The sequence below is a fragment of the Cryptomeria japonica genome, chromosome 3 (genome assembly GCF_030272615.1).
Source record: "Cryptomeria japonica chromosome 3, Sugi_1.0, whole genome shotgun sequence".
NCBI classification, from domain to species: domain Eukaryota; kingdom Viridiplantae; phylum Streptophyta; class Pinopsida; order Cupressales; family Cupressaceae; genus Cryptomeria; species Cryptomeria japonica.
In genome coordinates, this window is record NC_081407.1 from 376933640 (window position 1) to 376953681 (window position 20042).

A 20042-nucleotide genomic window follows, 5' to 3' on the forward strand; every position below is an offset into this window, starting at 1 on the left:
CTAAACCAACCTCACCATCGTGCTTAGATGGCCCGAAAACCACTATGGTCATATAAAATTTGACCTATTTTGGTTCTTGAGCCTCTAGGAGTATTTTTTTCTCAGATCTAGGTCATACGGCCCTGGCATGCAGCTTTCTTTGGCCCTCGCCGACAACTCTCCCCAGTGGCCCTACTCTCTCCCGGCCCCGCCACCGCGCTCCGCTCCTGGCCCGCTGCTAGACGTTGCCTCTCCCGGCCCCACTGCCACGCTCAGCTCATGACCTTCCTCCACCGCTACTCCTTAGCCCAGCCCAGCCATTGCCGGCCTCCCTGCGGCCCCCGCCACCCGGCCCGGCCTTGCCGCCGCTGCAGCCCCCACTGCTGCCCGACCTAGACCCACCGCCTGCAGTGCCCATTAGCCTCACCGTCGTCGGAAACTGCCGCCTAGCCACTAGAGCTCCTCTCGGCCACCAGAGCACCACCCGTCCGCCACCGGAGTGCCGCTCCCTGGCCACTGCCGCTCGAACAGCCACCAGACTACCCTTTCCTCTTGTTTTGAAGGGGGGTTTGTTTTTTGGCCATATATTGGGTATACAGAGTCATTTTTTTGAAAACGAATAGGCATCAGAAAGCTGGTTCCGAGCCGGACCTCGTCATGTTGGTAATTTTTTCCATTTTTTTTTGTTTGAATGTGTTTTTTTCAAGTCAAATTGAGGTCTCTTTTTTGTACTCCAGGAGACTTAGAATGAGCATCTGAACTCCGTTTTTCAAAAAAATTAAATTTTGGAAAGTGTGTGCTGTGTACTTTCTAGCCATATGAGTTTTATTTCTAGATTATACTCCATGCATATTTTATTCAGTTTTTTTCTTTTCAGCACTCTGGTGGATATTGTGGTTGTTTCAGGTCCTGGGATCTCTTCTCTGAGTAGGATGTCTCTATTTTGGTTCTCATTTCTATTTCCAGTTTTCTTATCATTGTAGCATTGTATTTATGCAAACGCACTGAGATAAAGTTCCATCATGCATTGTTTACTTGGGATCATGCACATCTTGTGGCTTATTGTGCATGCACTACTTATAAAGTGCCATGAGGGGGTTGATGTTTGAATCTTGTTTGCCATCTTCCATTGTCTAGTGAGTGTTCCTTCCATGACATTCACCTCATGATGTGTGTCAAGTGAGTGTTCCTTCCACGACACTATGTACTTTCTTTGCACCCTTGATGTTCCTGGTTCTTCGTCGTGCAGTTCTTGTTGGCCATTCTTTTCAGTGTACTTGTCCCTCTCTCTTTTCAGCATTATGGGGAGGTTTGTCTTGTTGGTTCTAATGCTTCCTTGGTTCAATTGACCAGCTCTTCAGGCTTTGGTGTCTCATGCCATCTGTATCTTTGAGTTCAGTTGTTTGTCTTTGTTTGCCTTCTGATTTGAGTAGTGTCATTTGAGGGCACTCATACAGATTACAATCTTTTCTACCTGGTCATGTTCTATTTTAGTGGAGGTTCTTCAGATCAGCAGTTATTCTTTGACAGAGTTTGTAGGTTCTTCATGCTTCAGTGGTGTTCTTTTCCATCTCTTTTCAGAGTAGAGTTTTGTTCCCACATGGTTTTCTCTATTTCTCCAGTTCATAAAGATTTCATTGTATTTGGGTACCTGATCAAGCCTTGTTGCCGGGACCCATCTTTATTGCTTTCAGTAACTGTTCTAGGTTTTAGCTTCTCCCTAAGTCTAGCTTAAGGGGGGGTGTTAGAGTATTTGGGTATTTACTTAATTAATTAAATAATATTTGTTTAATTATTTAAGTTCCCTTTATCTCTTTTACACTTAATCTAATTTTAGGTGCGTAATAATTAGTTCTTTTATTAATTATTATGTGCAAACCTAGGTTTTCCTTTTTAGGGTTTCTTGACCATTAAAGGTTGAATTCATTCTTTTCATTGTAAGAAAAAGAAGGTTTTGTACATTACACATTTTGTGAATATTGAGCTCTCTCTTTTTGAGCATATTTTCTGTGTATTTCTTTCTTCTGTGATTTTTCTTCCTTGCTTCTCCTTGTAACAGGTTTTTTAGCTTGCAGAGATCATTTGGGCTCCTGTGGTGTTGTATTTTCTCAACTCCAATAAACATGTATTGTGATCTCAATGCCATTCTACGGAAATCTGACACATTGATGAAATGTCAATGGTACGACCTGCATGACATGAATCCATGGGCGCCCTAGCAACATGTTATAACCGAGCTCTCTATCCAATACTGTGGTATGTAACATCAATTGTAATACGTCCTACTTGTACTAGTAGAATAACCATGCCTTTTGACAGGTGTTTCTCATTATCATATGCTTTGATGTTTATTCTCTTTGTGGGATCACTATGAAACTCAAAATAGCCCAATGCTTTGATCAATTTGAGTGTCCATATGTTGAGACAAACTCCTCCATATATAAATACTCTTCTAACCTTTTTCTTATCTATATACACCTCTAGGTGTAGATGATCATTATGTAAAGCCCTGTCTATAGGAACATCTCACTCTGTGAAAGCAATATGGGTAGAAGCAGCCAAATTTTCCACCATAGATTGGAAAGTGTTTTCATCTATGTCACATTCCACAACTAAATCTTGAAGAGCCTTATTTAGAATAGCTCTGTGATTTGGCAATATTTGTAGCAACTCAAAAAGTGATATTTGTGCAGGGGTCTTTTTCAACTAATCAGCCACATTGTAACTTCCTGTTGTTTGAGGAGGGTTCTAGAAGGTACTCCTTGTAAGGTAAATTTTGACAGGCGCGTGATTACTACACAATCTCTATCTCTTAGGTTTATAGTGATGGTAGCAAATATCTCATCTCATGCATTGATAGTATAGTCGTACATGACCTTGGTATAATTTGCAATATTCTCGTGTGTTCCTAAGCTGGAAGATTTTCCCTTGTCACGCTTAACAAAAGGATCTTTAAATATAGTATAATTTTTATTTTTTGATCCTTTGTTGGTGTCCACTACGATGTCTCCTTGGTCTATTGGATCCTGGATCAAGTTCTTTAATTTGTAACCGTTTGATGTCTTGTGGCTCTTTGTGTGATGATATTTACAAAAGTTGTTGTCATTCCACCAGGTCGGTTTTAAGGGACCTGGTTCATATACCCTGATTTCAGGAAAAGTGATCACATTAGTCTGTATCAGTTTCTTTAATGCCGATTCAATAGGTTCTCCCAGTGGCATGTAGTTCCTTCTTAGGGTGTTGATTTTTTGAAATCTCACATTAGTAGATTGTATGGCATTTATATTTGTTGAAACTGTGTTGTTTTCTTGAAATTGGCTTTTGTTTTGAAAGGATGATTGATTTGGTCCTTGTAAGGATACTATGGGTTGAGATTTGTTTACAACACGAGCATCAACAACACCGTCATTGGTTACATTCTTGTTTTTGGACCAAAACCTTTGTTTATCATTGTTGGTGTTGTTAACTGAATCATGCCATATTTTAGATTCCTTGTTCTAAGAGTCCTTTTTCATATTTTAGGGATTTTTTGTGATTTGTTTGAATGATGTAAGACATTGCATTTGTATAGGGTACTTGTTTTGAGGTATCAGGTTTTCTATAAACATGTCAACTTGTTCAATTTACGGAATATGACTCTGACATCTATGGTAAAGAGATCTCCATCATTGTAGAAATGTTGCAAATGTTTCATTTTCTTTCTACTTTGTAGTGCATAAATCCATCAAACTGACTAGGTTATCAATATTATGTGATAAATTTGCTATGCACTGCTCGGCTAGCTCACCTCAAGATGTGATCTTTTGTGGGAGATGTGAAAACTATTCTAAAGTAGAACCTCTAAGACTCTTAGGAAACAATCTCATCAAGTAGGTATCTTCATATGCAACCTCTATACAGGTCATGAAAATCTCTCTGATATGATCTCTAGGATCGCCTTTGCCTCGGTATCTTTTGAATTCAGGTGTTTCAAAGTGAGGAGGGGAAGTTGACATGTATAGCATTTGATCGAAAGGATATGGACGTAAGTCTTGCATCATATAGTTTTTCTTGTCATTGTCAGTTTGCATATTTGTCATTTGTTGTTGGAAATATTGGACTTGTTGAGAAAGGATTTCCGTTTGATTTAATGGTGCATTTTGTGCATACATATTCCCAATAAATGGATTAGTGGTGGTGTAGACAGGAGGTTATTGAAATGTACCATAGCTATAATTTTGTGTGTCCTAGGTTCCACCAGGTGGCATAAAATAGCCAAATTGTGTGCCAACATTTGGTTGAGTCATGTCAAATGTGTTAGTGGAACCAAAGTAAATATTCTGATGACTATATATTGATCCCATCGAATGGGAAATCAAAAGTTGGGCTGCACTTGTTGGATTTAAAACTTGGGATGTTTGTGTTTGACTTTGTGTAGGAGCACTTAATACAGTTGATGTAGTTTGAGAAGTGACACTGCCCTATGTTTGAGTGGTAGTATTAACACTTGATGAAGCCATACTAGTTTGTGAGCTTTTAGTTGGAACTGCAGCTGCTTGGGTGGATGATACTTGTGCACTTTGGGTAACTTTTTGTGTAGAAATTGAAGCTGCAGCTTGTGTTTGTGGTACATTTGATGTTTGACTAGCATTTTGAATCAAAGTAACCCCTAGTGGTAAAATTGTTGTAATGTCAAAATCTTGGGGTAACTTAGCACCATCTTGCAATAATAAGGTGAGATGCCTTCTACTATCATGATTGATAAGTGCGTTGAGGATCATCAGGACACACGGGTCTTGTTGAGTGGCCTCAAGTTCTTCATGTGTCAAGTTCCTTTTGAGTTTCTTGCATTATTTTTTATTAAGATAAATGGGTTTTACAGGGACCCGAAACCCAAATCGATCCAAAAATTATACAAAGTTAACCAGAAACTAACTAGCTACTAATAAACAACAAAAATAGGGGACTCACCCCAGCAAGTCAAACCACAAAAAACACAATAGAAACAAGAAACACCAACCAAAAATAACTAAGAGCTTTCAAAAGCTTAGTATTCTTTTGGATCACTTTGTTATTGATCTCTTGGAGTTCTTCCATGATGAACTTTAAACTGCCTCTTTCCTAATTTTTTCTCCTAGTGCCGGTAGAGGGTCCCATAGATGCCTCCATATCCTAGATTTTCTTGTCCAAGTTAATGTCAGAGGATAGTTCAAATCTAGCCATATGAGATTTTTTCAAGGCGATATCCTTGTTGACTCTTTTGAGGCCTTTTGAATTGTTATACATTGCCTCCTTACAAACCTCCACCAAGCCCTTAAGTATTCCCTTTAAATCTTGGATTTCAGTCTCCAACCTATCAATCCTAGCCTCATGTTTTGTCTTCATGACCTTAATATCTTCCATGATTTTTTTGGACAACTTCAAGAGTTTATCAGTTTTATCAAGTGCTGGATTCTTAGTGAAAGAGTCCACAATATCCTTGATCCCATGTTTCAGGAAATTAATTTCACCAAAAACCTATCGAAAGAATTTCTCTTGAATAGCAAACAAATTGCCCAAGAGCTTGTCAACATCCATTTTGTCACATTTAATCTCATTTGAGTTTCTTGTATTGTTGTCATGTTGTTAAAGTTCAACTATCTGTGAGGTTCACTTTTTGATATATCCATATTCCATGTAGGGTTAAACAACGGGTCACTGTTTGGATCCATCTTACTTTTTTTCTTTTTGTGACTTTGTGATGGGCATTACAAATGCTAAATGATGACCCTAGGATCTATGAAAAGACTATGACAAACCTAGATTATGAGTGAAAGAATTGATACTAAAAGACTATAATGTACATGCAAACTATATTGACACTCTATTAGGGATTAGGACGGGGGAGTTGTTGAGGACCTTGTTGAGGTGCTTGTAGAGAACGTTGTTGTTGTAATGTCATCCTCTCAAGTCTTTCTTGAAGAAGTCCTTGTGCAATTTCTCTATCAATTCAATGGTCCCTTCTATATTCTTGGTCTATTTCAAACTCAACTCATAAGGCATCTCCATCCTCATTTTGAGAGGACCCAAAATCAGAAGAACTCTTATTGTTCATCTTCTCTCTACAATCCTTTTGGATATGACTAGTCTGCCCACAATTCTAGCACTTCACTTTGGGCTTCTTTCTAGGAGTCTTGGAGCTTTCCTCCGTCTTGGATTCTAACTTCTTGTTCTCCTTCTTGCCTCTAACAGCGAGAGCATCCTTGACCATCTCAGAAGATTTTCATAACGGATTGTAGTGTGTATAAACTGCTACAAGCTTCATTGGGAAATTAGAGTGATAGAAATTTGGGTTGATTGCAATACAATCTGAGCCCATGCAAAAAGTTCGTTGTCAATTGTATGTAATATTTTTTACTATAATACAAAGGAGACGCTCAACTTTTTAGTGTGTGGGTTTTTTCCCGAAAGGGTTTCCCATGGTAAAAATCTCTGTGTATATGTGCATGGTTCTTATATGTTCTCTATTCTTCTGTTTAAGTCATCTCGAGATTTTGCAATTTATGAAGTAGATAGATATTGTTTCTTACATCCTTTGCGAATTGGCATTAGGAGGGCGTTTTTGCACTGTAGATTTCCTTACAATAGATGGAAGAAAACTAGAAAACACCAACAATTATTAAATTTCTACCAAAAGGTTTTTTGTTTTCATCTTTGAAAGCGTAGAGGAAAAGGAGAAAATCTTACAATATGGACTTTGGTCTATGAATGATCATCCATTATATATGCAACCATGGTACCCAAATTTTGATCCTCTAAACTTAAACCCGCATGATAGACCAACATGGATTAGAATGTATAATATACCAACAGAATATTGGTCGGAAGAATTCTTGGAAAAAATTGGAAGATCATTGGGAACTCTTATAAAGATAGATATAGAATTGGTAGACAATAATTCATACATCTATGCACGAATTCATATTGCGGTGTTTAGAACGATACCAGAAAAAATTTGGTTTTGTGCTCAAGGTAGACATTGGTTGTAGAAAATAGAGATAGAAGAAGAAAATAGATTTTATTCATGATGCAATAAAATAAATCATGTAGAAAAGTAGTGTAGAGTGAAGGCTAAGATGAAAAAAATTGGATGCCAAAGGAGCAAAACATTGTACATAAGAAAGATACAGCGACACAAAAAACAAATAAAAATCATTGTGAAGGAGAGTCAAATTCCATAGAGCAAGCGAGTGGTAGTAAACTCACCACTTCATCTTCTGCTAACGGCAGTTAGAGGCAAAATGATGGTCTGCCAATCATTGAAACAAAAAAAAATACAGATGGGGAAAACACATACAATGGAGTGGAAGGGGCAGGTTCAAATGAGAAATTTTCAACAATAGATGAATTAGGTATAACAGATCCCCGATGTATTAGCCAATCGACTAATATATTTCTTAAAAGGAAGAAGAAGGGAAGAGGGAGGAGGAGTAATAAGCAAAAAAGGGAAGATAAAGAAAGGGAAAAAGGAATTGTAAGTGTGGTTGATTTCTTGAACATGACCAAGGGAGGGAAAGCATCCCCTGGGGATCAACAAGGATCCTTAAATAGAATGTTAGGGGCCTATCGGCCCCTGACAAGAGGTTCTTAGTTAGGCACCATCTAGAGAAGAATCTAAGTGAAATTGTACTTCTTTAGGAAACAAAGATTAATCAAGTCAATGTAGATAATTTCTTAAAATTTTGTTGGAAATGAGTAGGTGCTTTTTAAGAGGCATCATGATCGTCAGGTGGTTTGGGTATAATTTGGAATCCATTAAAAGTTGACATTTGTTTGCTAGAGAAGGATCCCCATTGGATAATGTGTGAATCCAGCTGTAGAAATACAAACATGAAGTTCCCACTTTTTTAACATTTATGGGCACCACTAAAATTGTTTGGTTGATGGATAGTTTAGGTTGATCTACTGCACGAAATAATTCACTGTATAAATTTTTGTGTGGATGGTCAATTGGGAGTGTATCCTCTGTATGGGGATATGTATGGCTGACTGGACCAACCATGATTGCATGATAGATTTGGAAAGAAAGGAATCGTAGGGTATTATGTGAATACGAGATGTCCATTGAATCACTTTTAAATTAGATAGAGGGGTCCATTTGTCAAATGGTGAGATGCAAATGGCTATATTGGGATGGCTTCCAACAATGAAGTTGGAATGATGGCTATATTGGGATGGCTGCTAATGGCTATATTGGGATGGCTTCCAACAATGAAGTTGGAATGATGGCTCTGGAGAGAGGATTAAGGTTGTGTATAGAGGCAAAAATTGATCATTTGGATATAGAATGGGACTCAAAATCAATTGTAAATGCAGTTGCAAAAAATTAATTATGAAGCTAGAAATTTATAAGATGGCTCTTGATGATCAGATAGAGGTTTAAGGCTCCTTACGTATTTCTCCATAGCTCACATCTACCACAAAGTAAATAGGGAGGTGGATTTTTTACCTAATGAAGGTATTGATAGTAAAATTGAGGCTGTGGCGTTTGATTCAAGGGAATTTTTGGTGATGCTTCTTCAGGCTTTAGTAAATCCATTCTAAGATTTGTTTTCTAATAAGGTCTGAGTAATCACATGGATAGTATACTTTTTCGATCACCTTCTTTTAGCAAAGAGGCTATAAATTACATTGCAAAACACAATGTCTGCATCTTGCATATAGCATACTGAGATGGTGGGGATAAAGCTATTTGGGATCTATTGCAATTGCTTGCAAGAAAGTGTCAAAGATCAAATTCAGAGGTTATTTATTATTGAGGAAGACTCTATGTCCTCTCAGCCATTCAAAAGGTGATTGGGTCTTATTCATCTTTTGGTGGCCATATTCATGACGGGGCCCTTTCAGAGAGATTTTTCTGCAATATTATCTAGGCAACAGAGTTCAAAGTTGTCAGGCATGCCAACAAGTTGGTGAAGCCAAATTTTAGATAGACTACTATCTGTGAGTCGGTCAAGATTAAGGCCAACCTAAAGAGCGGTTTCATTGTAGGGGTTTTCGATGCTGAGGCTATGGAAAAAAAGAAAATAATGGGGGAGCAACTAAAGCTATTTCATGAAAGTTTGGGGAATTACAATATTTCTACTTTTGGTAACTATATAAGTCTTTATGGCAATCTATTTTCTCCTTCCTAACTTGAGAGAGTCAATGTTCTAGTTGAAGGGATCATTACCCTCCACTGATGGATGTACTAAGCATGATATGAAATAATAAAGGAATCTATCCCTTCTGGTAAAAACTTAAAAAAAAATTAAAAAAATGTTTAATTGAATTAAACTAAGGAGAAGGATAGGTTCATTTACACTTTGTTTTTACAGAACTAATGAGTGAAATATATTTATTATGTTACTTTGTTTGGGAAAAGTTTATAATCTAGTAATTTAAAGGAGTTAAGTATATCATTTACATTTAATAAATGATGTTTAGGAATGATGGAATACATAAATGGTTGTTATTTTAGGAAAATTAAATATTAAGGTGATAGGCCTTTAGTATATAAAAATAATAATGATGATAAAGATTTATTGATATTATAGATTTTGTTCATTCAGTATAAAAAATAAGGATAATTTAGGTACACTTCATGTCTAAAATCTTGTGTAAATTTGATTTTTTTGGTTATCAATTTTTTTTTTTTGGTTATTCAAATTAATCTCACACTTTATTGATATAATATTTTATATGTAGTTCTAAAATATTGCAATGTAAATTTCTATTTTATGATTCATTGAATTTATGTACTATTTTTATTTTTAAGGATTAGTTATATTTAAAAATGTTTGAGAGAAATTATAAAATCACAAGGATCAAATTTTTTTAAAGGCCAACCATCTATGATTGGACTAAATTTACACTTGTGGTAAATATTGACAAACAATGACCAAACATACAAGTGATTTGGAGAGTGAATTAGATATAAAATATTTCTCCTTTAAAAATTTCCAATTGAAATGATCCTAAGTCATGCTTATAAATGTGAATGATCTTTCTATGATTGTTTGATAATAACTAATGATTAAATGAATATCTTTAAATACCAAGACATAATGCTATAGACTAAACTGTAGTACTAAGTCAACTCCTAAATAAATTAATCAAATAGTGGGAATCAACAATTAGGATTTGAATCTTCTTTGTTTATGTCTGTTTTATCTTGGAGTGGGAATCGTTGATCTCTTTGGTCTTTTTTGGTTAAGGGATCCTTGTTAAAACATAGTGTGTTAGGTTTGGGGAGCCTGCATAAACCTCGTGGGGTGGATTTTATTGGCCTTGAGATCCTTATGATTACCCCTATTTTCTTTTTCCAGATGATGGTTAAGGGAGCCTTATTAAAACCCTTATTTTCTCTGTTATTGGGATCTGATCTTCTTTGCTTATGTTTTTTTTTATCTTGGATCCCTGTTGATGAGGGTTTTTTCTATCCTTATCTCGATTAGCTCCATGGCTCAGTGTTTATCTGCATCTTGGGGTTTCTCTGATTTTTCGTATTGATGTGGTCCCATCTTCTATGGAGGGGGAAATGGATGTGGCCGGAGGAGACCTATCTCCTATTGAGGTGGAGTTGGATGCTACTATTTTTTCCTGGAGGCTTCTTACTATCATGGTTGGTTATGTTGAAGGTTTTGGGTGCCTTGTTAAAACCATGTCAAGTTGTGGGAGCCGTATAAAACCCATTTTCAAGGTTGAGGGAGCCTGGAAAAACCCTCTGTATTTTGCCCTTATCAAGGACGGGCTGGATGTTGGCAGTTTTCAAGGGCCTAGTTTAGCTAGTTTTTGTTTTTGGTTAGGATCAGGTCTTGCTATTGCTGGCCTAGAGACTCTGTTACAGGTTAAGGGAGCCTGGGAAAACCCTTCTTGTTGGATGAGGGTGCTTGACTTACCCTCATTCTCTGTTTTGCAGATGTTTTAGCTGGTTTAGATCTGTTGGTTTTGTCATCCTGGTTTGTATTGGCTGGAGTCAGTTTGGTTGAGGCTGCTCTATTTCCTACATCCTTTTTGCCACAACTTTTGTAACGTTTGATTCTTCTCGTGTGTTTGTGGCTGAGTTGTTGTTTGTCTTTGATGTATCTTTCTGCAACATCACTTTGTTGGTTCTGGATCTATGAAAAACATGAGGGTTTCAGTTCCCTTCAAAACCTGTTGTATGGGGTACCTGGTCCCCTCAAAACCTATTTATCCTAGTAAAAAATAATTAGGATTTGAATTTTTTAATGTCAAGTTAGATGTAAGTCATGTGATTAATTTTGTATGATATATAAATGTGTTGAAACAAAGAATATATGGAATCCCAAGATTAATGTAAAGAACATACAAATGTGTAAGCTATTAAATGAGTAGAATAGGAAGTGGTTCAAATAGAACCAAAATAAGGAATTTTTTATAAAAATACATGTAAGTGCAAATAGATAAAGATTTAGGAAATGGTCAAACTTAACAACAAAAAGTATAAAATATTGTGCTTTATAATTATATTAAGATATTCTTTAAAAATAAATAAAAATATCTAAATTGAAATTAAAATAAATGCACAAATTTCATGTTCACAAAATTTTATTTATATTACATATTGTAAAATCTTACCTTTATATTAGATAGAATATTTTTAATAAATAATAATTAAAACATAATAAAATATTCATAAAAAAAATCAAAATAATCAATTATTTATATAAAAATCTCAGAACATACCAACAAAAGTCTATAAAATAACATTCACATTATGAACAACCCCCGATACTGGTTCGTTGAAGTTGAATTTCGACGGGTCATCTAGGGGCAACCCGGGTCAGATGGGACATAGTGGAGTGATTAGTGAATCACGTGATAGCCTCATCCTTTCCTATGTGGAAAATATTGGAATCCAAACTTCAAGCATGGCTTAAGTGGAGTTGTTTATCATGTGTTGATTATGGCCAAGGAAAAGGGGCTCAAGCGTATAATTATTGAAGGTGACTCGAGCAATACCATTATGACACTCCAAAGGGCGGCTAATCTAGACTGGAAAGCTAACTCTCTTATCTCCAAGTGTCACAATCTCCTTTCCTTACTGGGAAATGTCAGGTTCTTCCACGCGAGACATGAAGACAATTGTGTGGCGGGTAAGCTCATGGGGATGGGCAAGTGTATTAATGATTTCAAAATTTGGCTCCACTTGCATGAAATCTCGGTGGAGGATCGTGCCATGATCTTAAAGGACTCATTAGTTAATGACACATAATCCCAAAGTTGGCATTTTTGTCCTTGGATTTCTCTCCCTTTCCACTGCTTTCTGGCTAATTCGATAGGATTAAGATTTATTGATGGTACTTCCTACCACTACATTCCCTAGGCTTTTCACTTTCTTAACTTGGTTTTCTATTTTGCAAATATGGGAGATGATTTTATTAATAATGAACCAAATAGTTTCTCTAAATTAAAGAATAATGGGGAGTTGTGGGACAAGGTGATCAATGGGAACCTGGATAATTTTGTTGAAGGGATGACCGACCATGACCCTAAGCTCCTTGATAATTTCGTTAATGCTTGGGACAATGGGAATGCGAATATTGATAGTGTTACTTTCATGGTTTCGATGGAGGCTATTTCAAAGGTGACAGGGTTGGTCCTTGATGAAATGTCCTTTCCCAAAATTCCCAAAGGGAATTACAAGGACAACTTTGATTAGTTTTTTCAACTAGGTGAAGCATTTTCAAAGCTTCAAAGTGGCTACAATAGGGAGGATCTCCTTAGAATTTAGAAGGATGCGGCTCTTCTCATAATGAAGTACTTCACCTTGGATGATAGGAAAAGAAGGTTCCATACATATATTTTTTCTCATGCTAAATCATCTTCGGTATGGGGTTAGAATGAATTTTCCTTTTTGGATTATGTATTCTTTGTCCTAGTTCATTTGCAAAGTGTTTGAAAAGGGTAAACCCCCACTCCACTAAGGTCTCATCCAAATACTATATAACTTCCACCTAGATTTATCCCCCTCTAGTGGAGTTCCTTCTATTGTGGTTGGGTCTACCTATGATCTCAATATGATTGTTGACGTTATTATTACCCCCTCTAATTCTGGGGAACATATTATGCCTCACTCCTATTATAAAATGAGCACTAGCAAAAACCCTACTAGAATAACCAAATTTAAGGCCATTGCTGCCATGAAAAAGGAACAGGATGTAGGCGTCCAATCTGAGCTGCAACAAGAAATGGTTAACTAGGTTACTGATGATTCTAGCTTTGAATATCAATCCTCAGAGGATTCAAAATTCTTAGATACTTTGGGATCAAACTGTGATGCAGAGCCCCAAGGAACAAAGGCTTCTCGCACAAAATTACTCTACAAGACCCTCAATTAAAGTCTCAACATTCATGGAATCTTGGACAAACTTGTCAACAACATGAAAGGACACCTCTACACTTCCCTTTGCTCAATGGGGCCCCTTTTTGCTCACTTTTTTCCATGTAAATGTACTAATGATGCTTCCTATATTGCTGGTTTATTCTTCAAAGGATTTGTTAAAATACATGGTTTGCCTCTCAACATTGTGACTGACAAGGACTCTAAATTTGTGGGCCACTTTTGGCATACATTATGGAAGAAGTTGGGCACTCAATTTTCCCTTCACATCAGTCGATCACCCTCAGACTGATGGCCAAACTGAGATGGTGAGTAGATCATTGGGGAATTTTCTTAGATGTCTCACAAAGAAGCATGGAGAAGATTGGGATATGATCATCCCTCAATCTGAGTTTTCTTATAATGATTTTGTCAATAAAAGCACAGGAAGAAATCCTTTTGAGGTTGTCTATGGGATTCATCCAAGAGGTATTCTTGAATTAAGGGACCTACATTGATTGGAAAGAAGAAGTGATAAAAGAGAATATTTTGCATTGGCCATGAAAGACATTCATGAGAAGGTGAGAGAAACTCTTCATAAGAACACTGAAAAGTACAAAGAGAAAGAAAATAAGTGGAAGAGAGATGTACAGTATAAGGTGGGGGACTTGGTGATGGCACACCTGAAGAAAGAGAGACTTCCAAAGGGGCAACCAACCAAGTTGCTCATGAAAAAGATTGGTCCTTGGAGGATTGTGGATAAATTTGGTCCTAATGCCTATGAGATTGAACTTCCTCAAGGCTTAGGAATATCACCCATTTTTAATGTTTCAGATTTATTTCCTTACAAAGGTGATGTTACAGGTTTAGATGTAGGTTTGCAATTAGAAGGAGATGAAGGTTGGGTCAAGGATCTATCACCTAGCCAACCATTGAAGTTGGAGTGCATCTTGGACACCAAGGTGGTCAAGAAGACTAGAAAGAAGACTTATAAGGAGTATCTTGTCAAGTGGAGGGGCCTACTTGATGAAGATAGCACTATGATGATAGAAGATGCCATTAAAAATCATGGACATTCTGTTGCAGACCTCACCCCTCAAGAGACTTGATTTTTCTATGCCCCTCGGGAGTATGGCACAGGAGCACCTTGCAGACTTTGAAGAGAATTTGAGAAATGAAAGATTTTAGAGGTGTTTGTAGGTCCCTTGAATGTTTTAATTTTTAATAATGTCTTTCAAGACCAATCATTTTTATTTTGATTAGCCATGTAAGGCTTTGGTGCCATTTTGTGGTGTGAACTTCTTAGGACCTATTTGGTCAACCATGGTCAAATGACATCGAAAATGCCTAAATGAGGCAAAAATTGTATTTTGGTGCCTATGTGGCCTATTTTTAAGGTTTATTATGTTTCCTAATAGGTTACATAGGCAGGTGTCATATATTGTCAAGTTTTGTGCAAAGTTGTCAAGTTTGGATGACAACTTTTGTTGTCAATTTGCACCTAATCTCCTTCCAATGGCTACCTAATTCAAATTTCAGTTGGAGTCGATTGAGGAGGTTTGAGAAACCTTTCTTAAGGCCTTGGAGGTCGAGAAGAAAGGATTACTAAAGTTTTGTTGAAGCTTTCGATGTAAGACAATGATCAAAATTCAATAAACACTAAAACATTTACACAAATTCGTTGTAACGATGCCTTGTACGGTCATTGTACGAACTCCATGTTCAAAATAAGTCATTGATTTGAATAGGCCTCTGTGTTGATTTTCATTTGGTTTTTATTTTGTAGGAAAAGACTAAAAAACAAGCGAAATATTTGCATTTTTGTGAAAGGTGGTCTGAAAAACCTCCAAAAACCAGGGTTTCCGAGGAAATGCTTTCCTAACCCCACATTCCTTTGACCAAATTGTTTCAAAATATGGGGAATGGTAGGGAAGAAAATTTATTTTAATATTTTTAAATTTTCTAAGTGGGCCATTGAATTGGTGAATTTTGGGATCAAGCCCTACGCCAGGCATCCTCATGTTACTAGGTAGTTTTGACTATTAAAAATTATGCAGTAGCAAAAATAGGAGTGGTGGGATCTATATAATAGTGGATTTGGTGTTTAGGGATGTGTGAAGACCTTTCCCATCCATTGGTGTCTTTGGATCAATCCATTGGTGTGTGGTTGCTTTGTAAAAGTGGCCTAAAAGCCCTATTAGGCCTCTTGTAGTAGCATCGTTTGACCCGATCAATGCAAGAGTTGGGATATGAATTTTGGAGGATTTTTGTGTCACAAAAGGAGACATCAAAAAGTGTCAAGAGTCTGTGGTATCATTAAGATAATTTCAAAGTTTTTCCCTTAGAGGCTCAAACCAGGGCTACAAGGAATATGCATCTTATAGAGGGCGGGTCACATTGATTGAACTTGTACAAACAAAAGGGTGTTGTCTTGGTTGCATTAAATGTCTCTAGGGTTGGAAAAGAGGTTCTATAGGGTCCATACTTTCTCTGAAATGGTGGATGTGTTATAATCCAAGTTGGTCATAGGTGGCTACAAGAGGGTGTCAAGAAGAGACTTGATGTGAGAAGTTATATCTCCATGAGTTATTTATGGATCAAAAAGGGGCCCCACTGAGAAAAGGGGAGTGTAGAGGTGTCCTTTCATGTTGTTGACAGGTTTGTCCAAGAATCCATGAATGTTGAGACCTTAATTGAGGGCCTTCTAGAGTAAGTTTGTGTGAGAATCCTTTGTTCCTTTTGGCTCCGCATCAAACTGGTCCCCTACTAAAATTGGAGGAAACCCTAGCCCTCCCCCTCTAAACTCTCCTTTCTTTGATCACTCCAACTTCCAAGTTATTAGTTCAGCTTTGACAAAAATTGTAAAGGACCTGCACAACTTAGACATCCAAAGACAAGAAGAGTTGATAAAATGGCTATTTGCGCACATGAATGTGGCCATCAAGAAGATCGATCAGTTGGAAGCATCGATCGACGTTGAGGCCAAGGCCAACACTTGTGCTGAAGATTTGGATAAGGATAGAGTATGGAAAACTACCAATGATCTAATGGGATGGGGTAGTGGGAAATGATGGGTGGAAAGATTTCTAATGTGTACTCTTGGATCAAGAATGTTGGTAGTAAGGACGAGCTAGAAAAGATCAAGAATACCTAGGAGGCCCTTAAAAAGAAAATTGAGGCAGTCAACTGTTCTTGCAAGGATGTGGCTAGCAAGCATAATTCCTCCCTACAGGCTATCCATGACAAGATGGAAAGGAGAAAGGCAAAAGACACATGGATTCCCTATCCATGAGCTTTGACCCATCACTTCGATGGTGAAGGCCAGCCCCAGCTCTATGCTGGTCTCCTTTGGTTTTGGGTTGGATCGAGTAAAAATGTCTCTTTTTTCTGATAAAGTTCTTATTTTGTGTCATAATTGGAAGGACAAGGTTACCCCCACATAGTAGACCATCACTCTGTGTCTGTTTTGGGCGATTGTTTTGTGTTTTGGTGGTCCTGGTTCTTTGTTTGCCATGTAGCATTTTGGTTGTGTTTTGGTGGGGGGTCTTTTGTTAATTGTGCATCCCTCATGCGCTCTTGGTGTCACTTTGTGGTTATATAATGGATGGGCCTAGATCCCACTTTTATTAATTAAAACATTCACATTATGAACTCAAAGTCTTAATTTGAGGGGAAATGTCTAGAACATATATGTTATTATTATTTTTCAAGAGAAAATATCTTTCAATCCTTAAAGTATCTTTTAGATACAACCAATCTAATGACGAGTATCAAACCTTGTATAGACTACAATTAAATTAATGAAAAACTCAATATCAATCATATGAATTAAAGTTAATTTTATTTTATTTTAAAGTTAATGATTTGTAGAATAGTCCTCTCAAAAATATATTTTCCCTCAACAAATTTATTTGGTTGATGTAGTGTTAAATAAGCAAGAAGAAGCAATTCATATTAGTCATTCAATTTTTTATAATATAATAAGTGAGTTATCTAATAAATTGTTTATACATTATTGTTTTATGATTTTTTTAATTTGTTGGATTTGTAATTTGATGGTTGTATCTTATGTGGATTCATATTTTTGTTGTATTATGATTGTTTTTAGTTTTAAGGTTACATGTATGTTGTTTGTTTTATATTTAACTATCACAATCTAACTTTTAAACATAATCAAATATATGCATATCTTATAAGTATCTTATTATATAAATAAATTTAATTTTAATATATAATCTTTTCATAAAAAACTGAAACCTCTACAATTTACATGATATTATGATAGAATTGTTCTTCCTTTCAATACAAAGATTGATTGATTACAAATAAATATATTTAAATCTTTCCTTCTCTCTCCTCTCCTCTTACTGTTTGAAAATTTCAAAACTAAAATCCCCTTCCTACAAACTTAAAAATATACAACTTCCCTTATATCAAACACGTTTTTTTCTTCTTTATATCTTCCCCTCAAGTGAAATACATGTAAATAATATATTTACTTATTCAATTTCCTATTCCCTAAAAGGTTTGAAAAATATATCCCTTAAATTAAATAAGTTTTTTAATATCTTTACTCTTTGATTCAATAGAATTTAAAATTTACTTACTAAATCCTTTTTTTTTAATAAAAAAATCTAAAAAATACATATACAAATTATAAAAACCAAAAAAACCTAATTTTACCCTTTAAGTTGTAAATTCCACCATTAATATTTTTTAAGAATTAAGAAAACACAATTACAAAATATAATTAAAAACTATGACAAAGTCATCAAAATACAAACAATAATTACAAAATACAAACAATAATTACAAACCAAAGAAGGAGCAAAAATTACAGTCAATAGCAGCCAAGATTACAGTCAATGCCTCAATAACTTCTTACCGTCTTCACAGTTTCACTTTACCAGATACGGCATTAGTGTAAATTAATTCATAAATCAGATCTGTGGTTCGAATCCCACCGATTTTTCCCATACGAGATTTTGCAGAATCATCTTCAACAATGTAAACTTGAGAAGGAAAATAAGCAATTAATGCCATAGCAAGAGAAGCAATAAACTTAATATATCAAAATTTGAAAACCTGAAAAACTTTTGGAAACAAAATTCTTAACTGATTTTCAAAGGCTGTTTCTGTAATCTTCCTTTATACAAGTAAACCTAAACTGTTTGGAGCAGGACAATCAGGACTCAAAGTATTAAATATCTAACTTTTCATTGGCAGCTCAATTAGTATAAGCCAATCCATCTACAGACCGGATGTCAAAATAAAACATGCCCTCATATAAAACATGCCCTTTTGATTCACATAGTAATCAACTGAAAATAGTGAGAGAGAAAGCCTGATGACATCTTCATTCAGCGAAGAACAGTGCTTATGATGGGAATGCAAGAAATTCATGTTGCAGCTTGCTGACACCCTTTCCTAACACAGGAGACGATGCCCACTGACTTGGCATCCAGATGCTTCAAGATTTCTTCCAGAATATCCACATTGTTGCCAAATATTGCATGGCTTGTATGGGAACTAGAGTTATCAGCTGTGACTTCACGTCCTGCAACTTTTTGTACTTTGGACTCCATGGATTCCCCCACCGTGCGCATTCTTTGAATGGTATACCATTCAAAATATGTTACCATAAAATGGGTAACATAGTTTGAATGGTATAGTGGGATGGTTAGATTTTGGTATTATGATTTTTGTTTCTAAAATTGTTATTGCTGAATGTTTATATTCAAGATAACATTTCTTATATATGAATTTACAAATGATAACAATTAAATTATAATATTGTAATTCTTATTGATATTGATGAATGTCTATATTGAAAATGAGGTCTTCATATATATTATCAATTTATAACTCCAAGATAAAACAATTGCCCATGAGACTTGTAGCCCATGAGACTTTAGTCTATGGGTATCAGACAGGAAAATTGCAGAGGATCCAAATATAACAAGTCATGTACCAACTTACCAAGTCTTTTTTAATTTATTTGTTTGGGTGTACATTTGTATCTGGCATTAGAGTTCAAACGTATTGTTGAACAAGCCAGGTCGTAGGTCAAATGTTTTAAACTGTGGCTGTTGTCAGCCACTCGTTTGGACATTTTAATGTAGGCTTAATTAATGTAACAGTTTGAAGTGCCGTCTATTTTGTCAGACACAAAAACATGTGTCAAAGTTCGAATCACTGTAACAGTCTCAATTACCAAGATATATGCCAAGTTCGAATCTATAATATATAGAGTAATCTATTATATTTATTTTATGTTAACCTTTCATTTTATTGCTGGATTATATAGTACTTAAATTGGACTGCTTGTTTCAAGCCTCGGCTTGGTGCCTTAATTATTAATTATTATTCAAATAAGGTCTTTTGATCATTTTGTTATGATGAAAGATAAATCTTAGCACTACTTATGAAAGGTTAGTCATCTTCTAATTGGAGAATCTTAGTACTATATCTTAATTTTTGTTGGGATGTGAAGCCCAACGGTCACATGACCTTTTGGCTCCCTAGACTCTTCGATTCATACTTGAATATGAATGTATAAATATGCGTGCAGTCTATGTATTAGATGATTTGGATATTGGTTAATAGCTGATTTCCCTACTTGAGAGTGGACGTAGGTATTTGTCAAACCATTGTAAATCGTGTCTCGTGTCTCATTCTTTATTTCCGTTTTTCTTTCATTGTTTTATGTTATTTCTTTGCT

General features: G+C 36.0%; 1 protein-coding gene across 1 annotated transcript; it reads right to left on the reverse strand.

Moving 5' to 3' along the window:
* Positions 1-256: 256 nt before the first annotated feature.
* Positions 257-18927, reverse strand: LOC131874184 (glycine-rich RNA-binding protein 1-like). Its single transcript, XM_059217439.1, has 2 exons — positions 18741-18927; positions 257-495 (listed from the first exon to the last, which is right to left on the reverse strand). The coding sequence occupies exons 1-2, from the start codon at positions 18925-18927 to the stop codon at positions 257-259; spliced, it is 426 nt and encodes a 141-aa protein (XP_059073422.1).
* Between the last annotated feature and the right edge of the window lie 1115 nt (positions 18928-20042).